The following is an 18096-nucleotide window of genomic DNA, read 5'->3' as shown; positions in this document are numbered from 1 at the left end:
TTAGTCAGCATGTTAAAATGGAAAAATTTAACTGAATTGGAACATGTTATTTGTCAACTAAATACAAATCCAATAAAGGTGTCTATACGCACTGCTGTACCCAGTTATAGCGTACAGTAAAATAATTTTGTGCCTTCACACTGTTTCTACCACTATACATTTCAATGAACTGGATATGTATGATCTCTGTAAAACAATAAATCAAACTCTCACAACCAACCACAATGAGGAAATAATGTGGTGAAACACAAACAAACGCGGTTTCAAACTGGGTCATACAAAATAATCTCTCCAAGGTTATGGTCTAAAGCTTTTTCCATACAGTCTTGGATTACACACTTTAACAAACAAAGTCTCGAGCTAGACTCAAGAACAAGGCCCAACCTGCTTCTGTTAAAATAAGCACAAATCTTTCAGAGAGACCAAGTGTATGGGCCTTTTTCTTACACACATTTGAAGATTACATCTTTACTGTAGTGTATGAACATTAGCACCAATACATAAAATACTCTATAGATCTTAATGTTACAAGATCACAATTTACCCCAATGTGTATCTCAGAACAAGTCAACAAAACAAACTTTTTCCCTTGTAAAAGGGAATAAGCACATTTAAATGAATAGTTTTTAATCTTTTTTTTTTTTTTTATGACATTTGATGCCAGAGAAAGTTAAAAAAAATTAAATCCTTGTGCCCAATTAAGGAAACGATTTTTCCAAAGGTATCTGTTGGTCTTTGTTGAATGGGGTGATATAATTTTCTACTTCATTACCACATTCAAATTCCCCCTTAAAATATACAACAATAATGCTTTAAACCAAAATTCCCACAGAAGTGGTTCAGAAAAAGAATGCACACATTTTTTTCAAGAAAACCAAAGTATTGAGAGTTCCCCAAAAACAGCAACTTTTCCAAAATTTCACTTGTAAATTCACACTCTGCTGATGTAGCATACATGTAATTTCTCATGCTAACATCTGTAACAAAATGAAATGAGGGAAAATACCCATCCAGGCTAGATTGAAGGTGGCAGATGGCATGCTAGACATCCATTAGAAGCAGACCAAAATTAATGGATAAGATGATATTAGAGCCAAAAATATTTGTTGGACTGGATTTTGCATAATGAACACCATATTCCTCTCATACCACCTCTCATTCCACAGCCACAAAAAAAGTATATAGGCAAGCGACTTACCAAACTTTATAGGAAAAGTAATTTTGGCCTTATCCATGGGGGGGGGGGGGGGGGGGGTGTAGCAAAATGAACGCATGTATTTTTTTTTTTTTTTTTTACACAAAAATACATTAACATCGTAAGGTTGTGGAGTTATGGTGTGCCAAAATACTATATTGCGTTTGTATATCCCTCTTCATTTGAAGTCTTACTAGGCATTGCCCATGCCATATGACATCAGCACACACTGAAACTGGCATCGACTGCCATTACTGGAAACACTCAATTATTTTCATGTAAAACAAAAACCAAATCAAGTCATTTTATGGATAATCAGTAGTCACAATTTAGTTAGGTAAAGAAGGGGAAGAAATTTCACTGAAATTCACAAAACTTAAACTAAACTTAAAGAACCAATACATAAAATTATGTTGCAAGTGATCATATATATGATCAACTAAGGTGTAATAGTTTTTGAAGACTTCGAAACAACTAAAATTTAATTGTATAGTCAAAATATTTAGTGACCTATGCCCCCTCCCCCTCCTTTTTAATTTTTATTTCCCCTGTAGCCTTTATCTTCAGCATTTATATTTTACATGTTTTTTCAGATATCTTACTATACTTGTATTCAGGAAAATGTAAATGGTCCTTTGACACCACAACTTTCTCCAAAAAAATTACTTTTATGAAAGATAAGCCATCTGACAAATATTATTTTTTAACTAAAGTGGACAAAATAACCTAGCAAATTGTAAACATCACAATGACTGAATTAAATGGGAAAGCAAAGAAATCAACTTTCAATTTCAAGGACAAGGATAGATTTCTTTACTTAGATTTCTGTTTTAATCAGCGTTTTTAGTTTTTTGCTTATTGTATTACTACACCAACATATTACCCTGCTTTATTTCTTTAAGATGTTTTTGGAGCAGGATCGAACTAAAGTGGAACATCAACAAATAATTGATGTAACAGAACAAAAGTGGGGGGTAGGGGTGGCAAAAGCACTTTCTTTCAACACACCAAATCTCACACAACTCTATCCTCTACAATTCAAATAAAATAAAATACGACAAAATGCTAAACCATCTGATTGGGGAAGGGGATGTCGCATTCGTAGTGCTTTCAACCCGGACTTCTGAGTATTCATAGTTCGGTCACAGAAACTTTGACTATTAGAAGGACTGAGGCTAGGTTCACAAGCACATGCACAATCAGTAGGACCACAGTTATAGTGTATCCTAGATCAAACATAAAAGTGATGCTAAAATCTATAGGGGTAAATTAAAGAACAATCTTAAAACTTAACTATGCCTTTTTTTATTCTTTTCAAAATTGATCAACCTTGGAATTAACAGACTGAAAACAAGTCTACAATAAATGCTGTTGACCAGAATCATCTAACTGTACGTTCAACCGACTGCCATGTTTTCCTCTCGTTATGTTTTCATCTTGATGATACGCCGTTTTAGATGAAATGGCTGAGGAATAACAGGCCTTAGGAGAGCGTGGTTAAGAAAGAGCCCACTGCGGGCCATGGGCTCACTGTTCTTGTAAGGGTCCTCCTATCCTTCCTCTGCATTTTGGTTGAAAGTGATGGGAGGAAATCAGCATTGGTATAACTCCACGCTCAGCAGAAAAATCATACATTACTGCTTCCTATAAGAAAAGGAAGGTACAACATTTAGTTTTGAACAAACTTACAAACAGACTACCCTTTTCTATTCAATGTAGTGTCTATAATATGACAGTAAGATTAATCATGACTATTCCCTATTGATAGATCAATTGGTTTCTAAAAGCAGTGTACAACTGGCTTCCCCAGTATCTAATACGGTTAAATAGTTTACTCTTCTTACCTCCGCACTGAGAACCTGGAAATAAAGGAGAACATAGAGTACTTTGCCACCAGCACTCTTCTTGCTGCATATTAGTTAAGCACTGTTCTCCAAAATTCAACAGAGGTAACTGTTTAAGAGACAAAGAATGTCAATCAGTGGAAACAAATGAATGTAACGGGAAATGCACTGACTGCTATATGTTTTTTCTTCTTTACCATTGGTAAAAAAGGTACATCATTAAATAACAAGTACTGTCAAGGCATACAGGTGCATCTCAAATTAGAATGTTGTGGAAAAGTTATATTCAGTAATTCAACTCAAATAGTGAAACTTGTGTATTAAATAAATTCAGTGCACACAGATTGAAGTGGTTTAAGTCTGGTTCTTTTAATTCTGATGATTTTGGCGCACATTTAACAAAAACCCAATTCACTATCTCAAATTAGAATATGAACTCAAAACACCTTCAAAGGTTTCCTGAGCCTTCAAAATGGTCTCTTAGTTTGGTTCACTAGGCTACACAATCATGGGGAAGACTGCTGATCTGACAGTTGTCCACAAGATAATCATTGACACCCTTCACAAGGAGGGTAAGCCACAAACATTCATTGTAGGGGTGCACCGAAATTTCGGCCGCCGAAAATTTTCGGCCGAAATGGCATTATCGGTTTCGGGCCGAAATAAAAAAAAACAGCCGAAAACGTAAATCGAAAATGAATGTCACCCGCCCCTCCCATCCGTGCACAAGCGCTAAGGTTTCACTCACGGTCGAGCTGTTATCACATGTCTGCCTATCAAAGATTAAGCATGTCAAAGGGCTGTCACAATAAAAAAAGCTTGTCACAAAAGCTGCACAATCGATCGGACCAACCAACACAAGTTTCGAAAACGAAAATAGGGAATTGATTTTTTAACGGCCTTCTCTCGGAGCGCGTCCAGCTCGCCACTATACGCTCGCAGCGAACGCGCGTCACACAGCAACTGCAGGTTCTGACACACACACACAGCCTATTAGTGCATAATATCAATGTAGTCTTCAGTAATGTTTTTCATTGATGTTATGGCAGTCCACATTGCTGACTTGTGCGCGTCTCAAGCGCCCTCTTTACGTTCGCCCTAATGCCTGTTTAGTTGTCGGTGGATTTGCCTATATTTGGCGTTGAAAAACGGATCAACGCCAAATATAGGCAATTTACTAACGATTCAATGAACACTTTGCCTATGTCTCAAAAATCGAACAGGATTTTTTTTTCACAAAAGTGACAGCCCTATACGAGAGGACACCAAAGTTGCAATATGTAGCATTTGTTCTGCAAAATCTCCAAAATTGTGGATTTTTTTTGCACAATTTTTAAAAAACTATTTTATTTGATGGAACATAAAACTTGAAGAATAATTATTATTTATATTTATTGTTAAAAAATATTTTATGTTTTGTTATGTAAATGTTAATAAAAGTTTGATTATTATATTGTGATTTTTCAATTCAGATCCATTAAATCCAAGCAATATATATACGTTTTTAAAAGAAGCCATTTTCGGCTTCAGTTTCGGTTTTCGGCCAAGTGCATCCTAAATTTTCGGTTTCGGCGCAGAATTTTCATTTCGGTGCATCACTAATTCATTGCCAAAGAAGCTAGCTGTTTACAGAGTGCTGTATCCAAGCATGTTAACAGAAAGTTGAGTGGAATGAAAAGATGCACAACCAACCAAGAGAACTGCAGCGTTATGAGGATTGTCAAGCAAAATCGATTCAAGAATTTGAGTGAACTTCACAAGGAATGGACTGAGGCTGGGGTCAAGGCATCAAGAGCCACCACACACAGAAGTGTCAAGGAATTTGCTGAACCACAGACAACGTCAAAGGCGTCTTACCTGGGCTAAGGAGAAGAACTAAACTGTTGCCCAGTGGTCCAAAGTCATCTTGTCAGATGAGTTCAAGTTTTGTATTTCATTTGAAAACCAAGGTCCTAGAGTCTGGAGGTAGGATGGAGAAGCTCATAGCCCAAGTTGCTTGAAGTCCAGTGTTAAGTTTCCACAGTCTGTGATGATTTGAGGTGCAATGTCATCTGCTGGTGTTGGTCCATTGTGTTTTTTGAAAACACTGATTGAAGTCACTGCACCCGTTTACCAAGAAATATTGAACACTTCATGCTTCCTTCTGCTGACCAGCTTTTTGCTGATTTAATTTTCCAACAGGATTTGGCACCTGCCCACATTGCCAAAAGCACCAAAAGATGGTTAAATGACCATGGTGTTGTTGTGCTTGACTGGCCAGCAAACTCACTAGACCTGAACCCCATAGAGAATCTATGGAGTACTGTCAAAAGGAAAATGAGAAACAAGAGACCAAAAAATGCAGATGAGCTGAAGGCCACTGTCTAGAAACCTGGGCTTCCTGTGCCACAAACGGACCACCTCCACGCCACTCCAAATTGACGTAGTAATTAAAGCAAAAGGAGCCTCTACCAAGTATTGAATACATGTATAGTAAATGAACATACATTCCAGAAGGCCATCAATTCACTAAAAATTTTTTATTGATCTTATGAAGCATTCTAATTTGTTGAGATAGTGAATTGGTGGGTTTTTGTTAAATGTGAGCCAAAACCTTCACAATTAAAAGAACCAAAGACTTAAACTACTTCAGTCTGTGTGCACTGAATTTATTTTATACACAAGTTTCACAATTCGAGTTGAATTAGTGAAATAAATGAACTTTTCCACGACATTCTAATTTACTGAGATGCACCGGTTTATGAATTCAGTGCATTCAAGAGCAGGTGACAGCAATGTCAATATCAACTGATAAAAACATGCTAACATATTGTACAATTTTCTTTATGCGTGTCTCTCAAGGTTACATAAAAGGCTGGCTCTGCAGTCACTTACCTCATGCATATCTTGAGCAACATCAAATGACTTCCCACTTTTTGGAATCTGATCAGTTGCAGCGCATTTGCACGACTCTGCCTCTTTGCTAGATCCCTCTTGTTGAAAAAAAGAGGACTGAACATTAGAGCATGGCACAGAAACCGCTGCAGTCTCACAATGTACGCAAACCTCTTGTTCAGTAATCGGCAGAAGGGTGCTCCCACCCTCCTGCGAATCGAGTGAAGTCTGGGCACTCTTCTCCATGCCAGACTTCTTTAATCTTGGTAGGAACTTCCCAGACTCCAACTCAGATTTTCCATAGTAAGGGCCCTCGCACTCTGCGTCCTCCTCAAGAGGCTTGAGGTCAGCCTGTGGGTCATCAAAGAGGTCTGCTTGACCAACTGGAAGATTTGCTTCCTCTTTCTCAGACTCTACATCTGACTCACTGCACCCACCTGGAGAAAGTTCAGAGGCTGATATTGGCCGGAAATGAGTCCTTGGGGAAATTCGAATGGCCCGATACTGAGTCCGGTTGATGCCATATAACCAAGGGCAAAAGGGTTCATTGTCAGAGCATAATATGGATTTTGGCTTGAATCCCGAGCTGAACGAAGCCATATCCTCTGGCTCAAAGGAGCACTCTACATGCAGGACCTGGGAAAAGGGGTTGTTCAAATCAAAGGATGAAAATGCGTAATCCAGTCCTGACTCTTCTCCACGAAAGCCTCCGCACGATCCCAGTAAATCTTCATGGAAGACAACAGAAAACCCCTTATTCAAACCATCCCCGGGTCCCTTGGTAGCCTTCTCATTTTGACCAAGGGACACGAGAGGCCTCCACAATGGCTTGTGGCCAGGAGCAAAGCAACTGCTTGTGTTCATAAACACATCTGCTCCTGCTATGGTTACCATGTCAGAAGATGTGGCTGCTGCACACTGCAACAAACTGCCACAAGCATCACCAGGTGGAATCATAGCCCATTCTCTGTCACCACTTAGAGTCTTCAGTTCTCCATAAACCCCACCGAGGATAAAGGAGGTGCTGTCCTGTGAATTACAATTCCAGGGCTTGGCCGGTGTCGTGTAATCCCCATCATTCATTTTAGAGAGCTTGGTTTTAGGAAGTCCCTCATCTCCTTTCTGCCCATCCCAAAGATGATACTCCGAACACTGCACGGCTTTCTTTTGAATAATTTCACCTTTTACATCCTTTTCAAGACAGCTGCAATGGTAGCTGGTAGAATCAGAAAACAAGTGTTCCCTTTTATTCTTTACCCCAAGTGTTAAGACACAGTCTCTGTCTCCAATAGCCATCCAAATGTCTTTAATTATCCCTGAGGTGTATTCATCACTTTGTTGATTTGGGACATCTGAAAACACAACAGCATTATAGAGTTTACTCTCATCCTGCTCTAATGCTATGCCACAAACAGACTCCAATTTCGATTTCTTATTGAAGGGCTGGTTGGGCTCTGTGCCTACACTTGTTTCTTCCTGCTGGTGACTGGAGTTCTCTTGAAAGAAATCTAAAAGTTCTTCTTCTAGGCATAACGGTGGGATAAGGGAAATACAACTGACCTCTTCACTCCCAAACGGAGCAGATTCATCCGCTGGAGCATTGATCTGTTCACTATCTGACCGGGTCTCCTCTGAGTGGGACCAGGGACTGCAGGTCCTTGTTGATAAATTAGAGCAGTGTTCAGTTTCTTCAAAGGCACTGTTTTTGGTCCAAATTAGCAAACGGGATTGTTTGTTTCCTTGTGGATCTAAACAGCTACTTGAATCTACATTGTCCTGACCCTCCGCAAGAGAGTCGCAGGGAAAAGAAAAGGTTGGGCTATCGTACTGCAACTCAAAAAGCGGAAAACAGGAGTTCAGGGCAGAGATGCTACTGCTGGCCTCTTGGAGATGATGCCCTACAAAAGCACCAGACAGTTTACTAAAGCTAAAAGGAACACTGTCCAACACTGGGGAGAGTCTGACTGGAGAGTCACCCAGACAGCTTTCTCCTTCCAAATCTTCCAAGCTAGATGATGAACAGCACTCCCAGACCTGGGCAATATTTTCCATATCTTGTGTGATAGAAACATCTGCTTCTGAGGCTCCCAGAGAATCAATCCTTATTGCACTTTCCCCTTGCAGCTCAAGGCCATCTAAATCTACACATCCTGCTTCAAAGTGTTTTCGCTCAATGCTCTTCTGCCGAATCATGTTCAGGATTCGGCTTTCTTGTACTGCATCTGAGGCACTAGGATCCAATATGGATTGGTAAAAATCAACTTCATAGAAGTGAGTGAATTCAGACAGATGCTCGTCATCTAAATTTTGACCATCTTCAGGAGGAGGGCGGCTTGGAATCCCATTTAGTTCAGGAGCCTCTTCATCACCTTCATCAGGCACTTCAATGAAGTGACCATCCACAAAAGTGCCTGCTGCAAGGTATGCCCTTTGAAAACAAGAATTAGCAATGCAGATCCCTTGAATTCTCTCTGACAGACAGTCAACATCAATGGACATGGCCACGTCACTGGAAGAGTCTTCTTTACTCCGATACTTTGTCTCCAATTTACTTCTACTGAGAGGGACAAAGTACTCTGAGATGGGCTCTGTATACCAAAGTGGCTCTTCCACATATTCCTTTTTATTGACCTCTCCTCCTGACTCCTGTGCCTCAGCCAGATTAGCATCTTTGCGGATCTCCCTCAGAGGTCTTTTGCCTTTTTTCATGTAGTGCTGCTGTTGCTTAGGTGGGCCTCCAGTGGTACTAATGTTGCCACGTGCATTTTTCCACTCTTCTTTGTCGATGACTTTTAGGGCCAGTTTGACCTGTCCGCCACCACTGCGGCCTCTTTTCTTTCTGCTGCTGACCTCTCTAGACTTGTGTCTTATGCGCACTGCTTTGCAACTAAGGGTCTGGTCACCCTGGTTACCGCTGGAGCTAGAGCCAGCCTCACTAGAGCCAGAGGACCACGATCTGGGACGAAACCTCCCTTCAGACCGGTGTCTCGCCTGTCTCTTACTATGAGGAGCAACCTGATCGTCACACACTCCTGTTGCGCTTCCATGGAATCGGTTTTCCTTCTCCCTCTTAGTGCGTCGCTGCTGAGCCCTCTCACCGATTGTGGTGTTGGAACTGGGTACATCAACTTTTCGGTCTTTAAAAGCTTCACCTTCGCTGTTGCAGTCTTTTGGAGAGGATGTGTCTGTGCTTGTTTGAGGGACAGCAGATGATGATGAACTGGAATAGTTGCAGGCTTTAGCTTTGTTCCACACAGTCATCATTTCTTGGAGACAAACTGATTTTTCTGAGAGAGGTGGAAAAGCTTCATAGTACCTAAGGGAGAAATTATAATAATATTTTAGTGTAAATAATATGAAAAAGAAAATTAAGAGCAATAAGAGAAATTACAGCATAAAGTCATTTTCAAGTTGCTATTTAGGATTATGTAAGCTGCTATAATATTATACACTCATGTAAACAAGCACGGATGAGATGTACTTGACACGTTAATTGAAACCGCACATTCACTCTCTGACAGCATATGGTGCTGAACAGTAGAAATGCAGCCATTACCCAAACAAATCAGTTGCACAGCGCTACTTTCTGAAATGCATTTAAATTATTTAAAAATCCATTTTCATTTCACTTTCAAACTTTTTTACATTTTAGTCAGGACTACAAATTCCCTAGATATTGTTTGCGAATGTTTTGATTCTTTGTTGTTCATTCACATTTTATATTAAAGCTAAAAGGATACTTCACCCCAAAATGAAAATTTTGTCATTAAATCGCTTTCCCCCATGTTGTTCCAAACCTAAATTAAAAGGTAGCTCACTTCATGGAGTTTAATTGAGAACAAACAAGTTACGTTTACGTTCATTCTCAAGGTTTACAAACATATTTAAAGGTTTTCCTTCCCAATTAATGGTAAACGGATATTGGGATAAATATCAATATTGTATGGAAAAATTTTATAATAATATATTTGGCCATATTGCCCGACCCTAGCATGAACACTTACTAGACTCTCAAAACAAAAAACTACCCATTCACTTTGAGGCACAATAAAGGCACATAACAACATCAGTCCTATTGCTCTAATTACATGGAGATCCTTACCCTAGATGTACAACAATCCACATTATTACATTATAGACTACAAAGTTGAATTACTTACATCTCAACCTGGTCCTTAGAAGAAAATGATTCATCTGGTTCAGGAGACTGAGATATATCAGATTTTTTATTTCCTTGCTTTACTTTTTCTGTAAGATAATAGCAAAGCAATTTAATAAAAGTACTGTCATTAAATTGTTACAGCTGCAAGACAACGCCATTTTCACATTAACCTGCACGAGTCAGAAAAAACACAAACCAACCTTTCTGTTTGTTTTGAATGTCCTTGAGTTTAGAGCACAGCTCCTCAACCAAGCTTTCAATTCCAGAATTCTGAAAGAGAACAAAAGATTAATTTAACTTGCAGTTACATAGGGGGAAAATTGTTATGGAAATTTTTAATTTTGTTAATTTTGCATCTCTTAAGTATTTTTTTTAAACATACCATGATCAAGGTAGTATATCTAGTCCATAGGGACATGGAGTTATTTTATGTAACTTGTGCACGTAACTGCTTTAGGTTGAAAAAAAAAACATTTAAGGGGAAACTTTTTCAGAGTATTTGAGAGTAACCAGACCTCTACCATGTAATGTGCATGTGTTATGGGGTTAATCATAGTTCTGTCACTGCAAAAGAAATCAATTGTTTTCTTAAAAAACAAGATATTTAACCCTCTGTAGTCTAAGGGTATTTTTGGGGCCTGGAGAAGTTTTGTCATGCCCTGACATTTGTGCTTTTTTCAGTTTCTTATAAATATCTAAATGGGTAATGTCTAATCTCACTGTAATCAGCACAAACTAGGCTATAATAATATGTGAAAAGCATGCATGTACATGATTGTATTTTTGAGAAAAAAAATTTTTGGGTTGCGTGGTTAGTAAAAACTAAAAATGTTAAATCACTTGAATAAGGCAATAAAACACATACAGAACATTGGTTCCCGGGACTTTTGAGAACTGAAGCTTATAGCCTAGAATTTTTCTTTCTAAATTATGTGAAAAATCATCTCGTTTACTCACTCACAGAAAACAATATATTGATTTAAATTACTCCCTTAGAAAGCTTCAAATAAACACAAAATGAAAACAGTAACCACATAAAACATGAACTGTGTAATCTATAATTTGCTGAATACATCTGAACTAGCTCTGGTGATTTGTTACAGAAATGAGCATCATCACTGTAAAAGGCTTTGGGGCAAAGGCAAAGCATATCAATGATTTTCACAAGAGAAAGTGGATCTGAGATACTGCCACATTACTCAAACTCTGATTGCCATATTACAGTCTTAATGAGGAGAGCTATTCTTGACTGCTTAACCAATGTTTGCTCTACTAATTCCACAACACAAATTCACAAAAGTACACTAATTGCAATTTAGCAGGGAAAATTATTGTGGGAACACTGATCTTACTTCATCAGATGCTGAACGCAAACATTGCACAGCAGCTTGTTTCTTCATCTCTTCAAGAGTAAGGTCAGTCCCTCCCTTCCTCTTGCTCTTCCCCCATTTCTTCCCTGTTCCCTTCTCCCAGCCCAGAAAGATGTCATTTTCCTGTGCACAAGGAAGACCAGGTGTTAATTGCTTAGTATTAATGTAGAGAAATTGTGCACATATGTCTGCCAAGATGCAATTACTGCCAAATAAACAGCTCTCAAGAAAATAAAAGAACACTACTTGCATCCTGTTGCTTCAGTGTACTTTATCTCTATTGTACAAAAAATGTCGTCCCAAACAAAAATACCATATTCTGTTAACAGATATTCCATATTCCATAACAGATACAGGCACTAAATATTTCATAGCCTAATTCCATAGAAGTTTGTGGATGAACATTTGATTAAATAAAATTCAGTATTTCTTTTAAAATAATTATTAAAATCTGAATAATTGCAGAATGAAACTACAGAGAACCTAAATAAATGCTAGTTATTACTGAACACAAAATGAATACTGAGGGACCTGAATTACTTCTAAATATATTAAATGCTCCTGTTTTAATTGATCAAGCCCTAACATGGAAGACACTTTTTTCTTTATGATTCACTGAAGCTGGTTTATGATTAAAAACAAATCTGTCATTTGACTTCATAGTAGACTTTTAAAGTTTTGGTTGAACTACACCTTTAAGACAGACGTTTTGTTAGATTTGTACAGAAACAAGTCACAAAATGTTTTCCAGATGTGCTGACACTTTTTATTTATACCTGGTCCTGCAGATCATAGTCATAACTGTCATGCAGAAGCAGGCTAAGGACATAACGGGTGTAGATCATTGCATCTATGCCACATTTCTCCAGCTCCTGACCCAGCCAGCTCTGCACTGGCCCTAGTGACTGCAGTGAGGACATCTCTGAGGAGGACACAGGGCCTGACAAAGGGAAGGCCCGCGAGACTCTTTCAGGAGCAGGGCCGTCTGACTCTCCACTCATTGGATGCATGAGACTAGGTTGGAGCCATTCTCAAAAGAAAATACATGTTTCCAGGTGGACATGAAAGTGCAAGAGGGAGCGGTATGATTGGGAGAGAGCTGATATTATAGTAGGAGAGGAAGGACTCAATCCAGCAGGACAAACACAGGAAGGTCTACATGAAGAGTCATGTAGAATCCTCTGTATATTTGTATTGCTGTAAGCAGAAGGTGGCTCTAATCTTCAGGCATGGCTTTTATTTAATAGGTTACTTTCACTCATAAGGGTTCATCTTGGAGGACAGCTGGTCCCAGGCTCAACCTGAGAGAGAGAGAGAGAGAGAGAGACACAAAACAAAAGCTCTTAGTTTCTAGGGCCCATTGAAATCAGATTTATTTTTTCAAAATTCCATTTTCTCCATTTAAATTTTTCTGGATTCTATTTTTTGTCCTCCCATTTTTGTTTTTCTGGACTCCATTTTAATTGTTAAATTAAAGTTTATTAATCAAAAAGCATGTCTTGAAATTATAAAACTTACAACTGAAAAGCAATTTATTAAAAACAGTGTACAGTTAAAACATGGAGAAAAAAAAAGTGTGATTATTCGTTAAAAAATAAAGCTTGAATAATAATTTTATTAAAAGCAGTAGCAGTATTTAACCAGACCTTTATTTTGACAGGTTGCCGTGAAGAGTTTTTTTTTGTGTGTATATGATGCAACATATGTTTTCAGGTATCAAATGCTCATGTAGTGACTGACTGCAGTTCTGGAGATGTTGTTCATGTATTTATGTCCTCATTTAGTGATGAAAACACTGTGAGCGGCACATGGGCTTCAGTATGAGTGGTAAACAAAACCATGTGTCTGTGACATTCATTCACACAGACACTCAGAATATGCAGGATTCACATTTAAAAGTCTTTCTGCAGCTTAACCTCTGATTTAAGTGAACTGGATTCCACAATTCTGTCTGCATTTTCTGCATTGTGGAAATCAAAGAGCCCTTAGTTTCACACTTATAGAATTACTTTAAAACTGTAATAAATTTCATGCTTGCATTTCTAGAACATGTTGCACACCTCCACCTTACTAGACTAAGTAGACTAATTGTTTGTCCCAAGTTGTGACAGTGACCAAGCGGTTTAAATACTCGACGGTCGCTGTGGCCGCCTTCTAATTAGCACAGCCAATAGCCTATAGCAGGGCAATTCCTTCAAATCACCTTACAGTGATGAAGAAAGAGACACACGAAACAAAAACAAAAAAATATATATATATATCAGTTTGTCTTATCGCGTAATCACAATCTACTTTTAAAATTCTGTGACTCTAATTGTAATTAACACCCCGTGTTAATAATCATATACTATAATGTTAGTGCATAAACAGTGATAAAGACATAGCTTTGATACCTGAAAGCATATGTTACAACTTACAATACATGCAAGCATTCAATAATAACATTTCTCCTATAATAACTTTCACTAAAAGTCTCCTGAATGCCATTGAAGGCTACATCCAAAACATGAAATCGGGTGTTTGCCAATAAAAAAAATGTCAGTATAACACTACATCAAATCAAACATGATTATTACCTTGCAACCACTGTGTCCTTACTGATGTTTGAACTCGCTTGAAATGTAATCCATATCCACAAGATTTTGTTTTGGAAAAGAAAAACGAAAGTACAGTTTGAAAATTCTTCCTCAAAGACAAAAGCACATTGAACTTGAGCTCACAATTAACTCCAACATTACAAAGAGTTCTTTTATGTGCTGACTGTGAAGATTCGCCAATGATTTTTAATGAAAGCAGAAAGAGGAAACTGTAAGACGGAAGTAACATGCTCTCGACAAAACCTCTGTATTTTATATCTTTTTGTGTTCAAATTAAGAACTTACAATATAAGCATAAGATGATGACAGTTTCTAGACGAACCCTTTTGACACTGCCAAAGGTATGAGCATGCCTGGAATATTACTATAATTATGATTTGTTCCTGCAGTTCTTGTTATGCAAGACAATACATGAGTTTCAAACAATTACAAAGAAACAGGTCCTAAACGTCATGATGCTGTGTGGTGAGCATTTCGTGACAGATTAATATGCTTCACAAAAAAAAAAAATAATTTTTAGAACTTACAAAGAGTTGCACAATAGGTGCACAGTCTGTATATTTTCGTCATGATGTTAATTTTGAATATACCGCCATACCGGTTTATTTAATTAATCAGCATTCGGAACGAACGTTATGCTTCGCCGCGGCCGCGAGACACTGTTTCAGACGGACCCTTTACAATGTTGCACTTCTAAGCAGCGACTGCGAGGCGTGGTGAGGGTACACACAGCAGTGCTCTGGTGTTATGTTATAATGCCTGTTTCACACATGGTCCGTCCGCAGTGCGTATTAATGGATTCCAGCTGCATGAGGTTGCGGTCCGTCAGTGCGTTCAAGGAGCGGTGCGTCGTCTGCAGCAGTGCAGCGATTGTTTATATACGTTGTCTATTTTTGCTGTGCAGGCGCTGAATTAAAGTGACAGTGCATTGTTCGTGGGAAAAATGAACATGGATTGACATGGAAACGCAGTCACATGGTTTTTTGGCTAGGTTTAAAACAGGAAAAAGGGCACTTTTTGATAAATAAGGAAAACAATATATATGTGCACTTTTATGGAAGCAGAAAAACAAAGTTCATTAAGACCCATGGGATTGCTGATTGATTTTTTTTCTCCTACGGGTGATGTGCCGGGCTCCGCTGATTTCAAATGCATTCACAAGCAAAATTCCTCACAATTCACCTCGTGCACAAAAGATCACTGAATCAATTGCATTTGCATAGAAAATCGAATCGAAAACCAAATCGAGAATCGAAATCGAATCGATTTGAGAGCTTGTGAATCCGGGGAGTTCCTCGGAAAAAAAGTTCATGGTACAAATGTTCTGGGTAATTTTGGTGGAAACGTGGCAAATGTCTTTGGGATTATTAGAAAATCACAGGTAGGTGAGTTTGATCAAGGTTGGAGCTTGGCCCTCCAGTGCAAGATTTGAGGAACCCTGCACTACATCAGTGGTGCCAAACTCCGGTCCTGAAGAGCCGCAGCCCTGCAGAGTTCAGCTCCAACCCGAATTAAAACTCACCTGCCTGTGGCTTTCTAATAAACCATTAAGACCTTGATTAACTTGTTCAGGTGTGTTTGATTAGTCATGCACTACATGACTGTTAAAGCCTAGAATCTGTGCCAGTCAATGGAAAACAGGCTTTAAGTGTGTTGAGGTCAGTCTTCAAAAGCGTCAGCTAGTCGTGAAGTGTGTCCCCAGCTTAAGGAGAGCTTTCAGTGAATAAGCCAAATTCTACATGCCCAAGACAATTCCAACCACTGTAACCATCTATGCACTTTTACCCAAGACATGCCCCCAATTGAGCTTTCATGCTTTCCAAATGCAGAGGAATCAAGCTTGGATATGCTACTACTGAATGTGGACATAAGAAACAACAAAACCCTTCCTCCCTGTCTGACATAAGCAGTTTGTTGTGTTGGAGTGGACAACACATTTGTCTCCACTCAAAGTTGAAACTGAAAGCTGTTCATACTGTTGGTTCACCAGACTGTCCTGCGGAGGGGATTGAACACTCCTTCATTTACTGTCACTGACTAAAAACATACTTTAGTTTATCTTTCTGCTTTCATCAAGGCCTTGATATTTACATTCATATAAATGACTTTAATCAGCCTAAATGGATCCAGGAGTTATATAAAATACCTCTGTAAAAGTCCGACAAGATTGCACAATAATATATTCTGCAGAACAATTAAGACCAAGCACTTTTCTTTCACTTGCATTCCTAACGGATTAAAGTGTTAACTTGACTGGGGACTACTAGTATAGCGCTTGAATTTTGTTTCCACGTGGCTTAAGTTAATCACTTTAGAATAAAAGCCTTTATACAGTTAGTTGTGATCATGTCCTAAACGACCACCTGAAGTCGACACCGCCCCCGATGTGTCCGAGATACGTCTGTATAAAAATGTTACCAACACCGACACAACGCGCATTGTTTACCAACGACAGAAGACCAGCTACGAGCTAGCTATCCCCCGACACAAAGTCACGAAGTTTATATCTTGCGATCATCTCAGTACGTTGAACAACAAAATAATGAAATAAAGAAAAACAAAGACCGATTGTTTCTATAAAGATTCCCCTCCACAGGCCACTCTCTATGAGCGCAGCAGCCTAACCCCAAACCACTTTCCCATTACTCAGCATGATTCAGCTAACATTCATGTTGTTCGGCTCGACTACACTGAGAAAAGTGCAAAATATCATTATGCGCAAAGTGGGGCAGCCGCTCTGCTCAATATCCAGCCGAAGTTACACACGGATTCGTGACAAGCGCTCTCCTTGCATTGCACAACAATAAACCTCCTTTCCACGTTATGAAACGCATTATTTAGTTTTATTGAATTTGCACAGTAAATATTATCGTCGTTTAAAGTGCCATTCTGACGGAGTCGAGATGTAAACAGATGACCGCTCGTACGGTGTCGTTGGCTGGCAAACTCGGGCACCATTTTACGCGACAGAGTGAAACGCTAACGTTAGTCCCGGTTTATCACTTCCTCGAAAACTACAGGCAACGTACATGTTTTTACTTCACAACACAAAACGGCCCATACGTGTGCTTCGTACAATATTTCAAAAGCAAATTTGTCTAAATGGGACAGTGGGCGTTATTTATCCAAACAGTACGAGGTAGCGTTAAGCTATGCTAGTGCACCGTTGTTGCTAAACCGGGGAGGAGGCGCGGCTGATTCGCCTGGCTACAGGCGTTTGTAATATTAATACTTGACAAGACGGTCTAAAACATTAGCTTTCGATTCAGACCGGACCCGGTGAGCATTACTAATATATATAACGCGCAACACACCGAAATGTAGCTTAATACGATGAAATAATCTTACCTGCTGTAACCCTACGCAGTGTGCTAAATAGCAGCAGGAGAAGCGATGACTTCTCTCGCCGCCGTTACGAGCTCGAGCTCTGGAGCTTCGCCGCAACAGCGTCACAGAGAACAGGCGCTAGGTAAAGTACGTTACGTACGTCCTTATTTCGGGTTAGGACGCAGTTGACGACATTTTGGATCAAGGTGGGCGTGCCTCACATAGATATCTATGGTGCCTCATACGTCTCTAAACACCATATGACAGTTCGCGTTGAGCCAACATGGCTGACAGGGAATGACTTTAAAGACGATTTCCGACTCCATTTTACTTATCTCCAGGCAACAAGACAGATTACAAAATCGCCATGGCTGATATCACTCCGCGAGCGCTTGCATCAGAATGACCGTTGGTTCTGGAGCGTCTCGAGTCAGTCGAGTTAAATACAATCAGAGAGATGTTCTGCGCCGCAGTGTGTGAACGACCGCTTCCCTTTGGGCATAATTTGAAAGGAACACAATTAGATTGTTTATGACATACAGCAAATATTGTTAGAATTTAGGTCTTTTTTTCAGTTGGTAACATAAAATAATTTTGAAAACACCATTCTGAGGTTGGTATTAGATTAACGAGTATTTACTTGCGTTAAAGTGAACATTTACAGTCAAACTTTACATCTGTTTTACATAACAGTGTGTTCGCAATTATCACCATTTGAAATATTGCT

The 18096-nt window shown here is 39.1% G+C and overlaps 1 protein-coding gene across 1 annotated transcript; it reads right to left on the bottom strand.

Moving 5' to 3' along the window:
* Window positions 1-2477: 2477 nt before the first annotated feature.
* On the bottom strand, window positions 2478-17573 carry LOC132107081 (uncharacterized protein KIAA0232-like). Its single transcript, XM_059513265.1, has 8 exons — window positions 17391-17573; window positions 12222-12746; window positions 11428-11568; window positions 10276-10345; window positions 10074-10161; window positions 5914-9229; window positions 3040-3148; window positions 2478-2839 (listed from the first exon to the last, which is right to left on the bottom strand). The coding sequence occupies exons 2-8, from the start codon at window positions 12453-12455 to the stop codon at window positions 2823-2825; spliced, it is 3975 nt and encodes a 1324-aa protein (XP_059369248.1). The 5' UTR covers window positions 12456-12746; window positions 17391-17573; the 3' UTR covers window positions 2478-2822.
* Window positions 17574-18096: the final 523 nt, after the last annotated feature.

Source organism: Carassius carassius, chromosome 2 (assembly GCF_963082965.1).
Source record: "Carassius carassius chromosome 2, fCarCar2.1, whole genome shotgun sequence".
In the NCBI taxonomy this organism is placed as follows: domain Eukaryota; kingdom Metazoa; phylum Chordata; class Actinopteri; order Cypriniformes; family Cyprinidae; genus Carassius; species Carassius carassius.
This window is presented reverse-complemented; position numbering and strand designations above follow the sequence as displayed.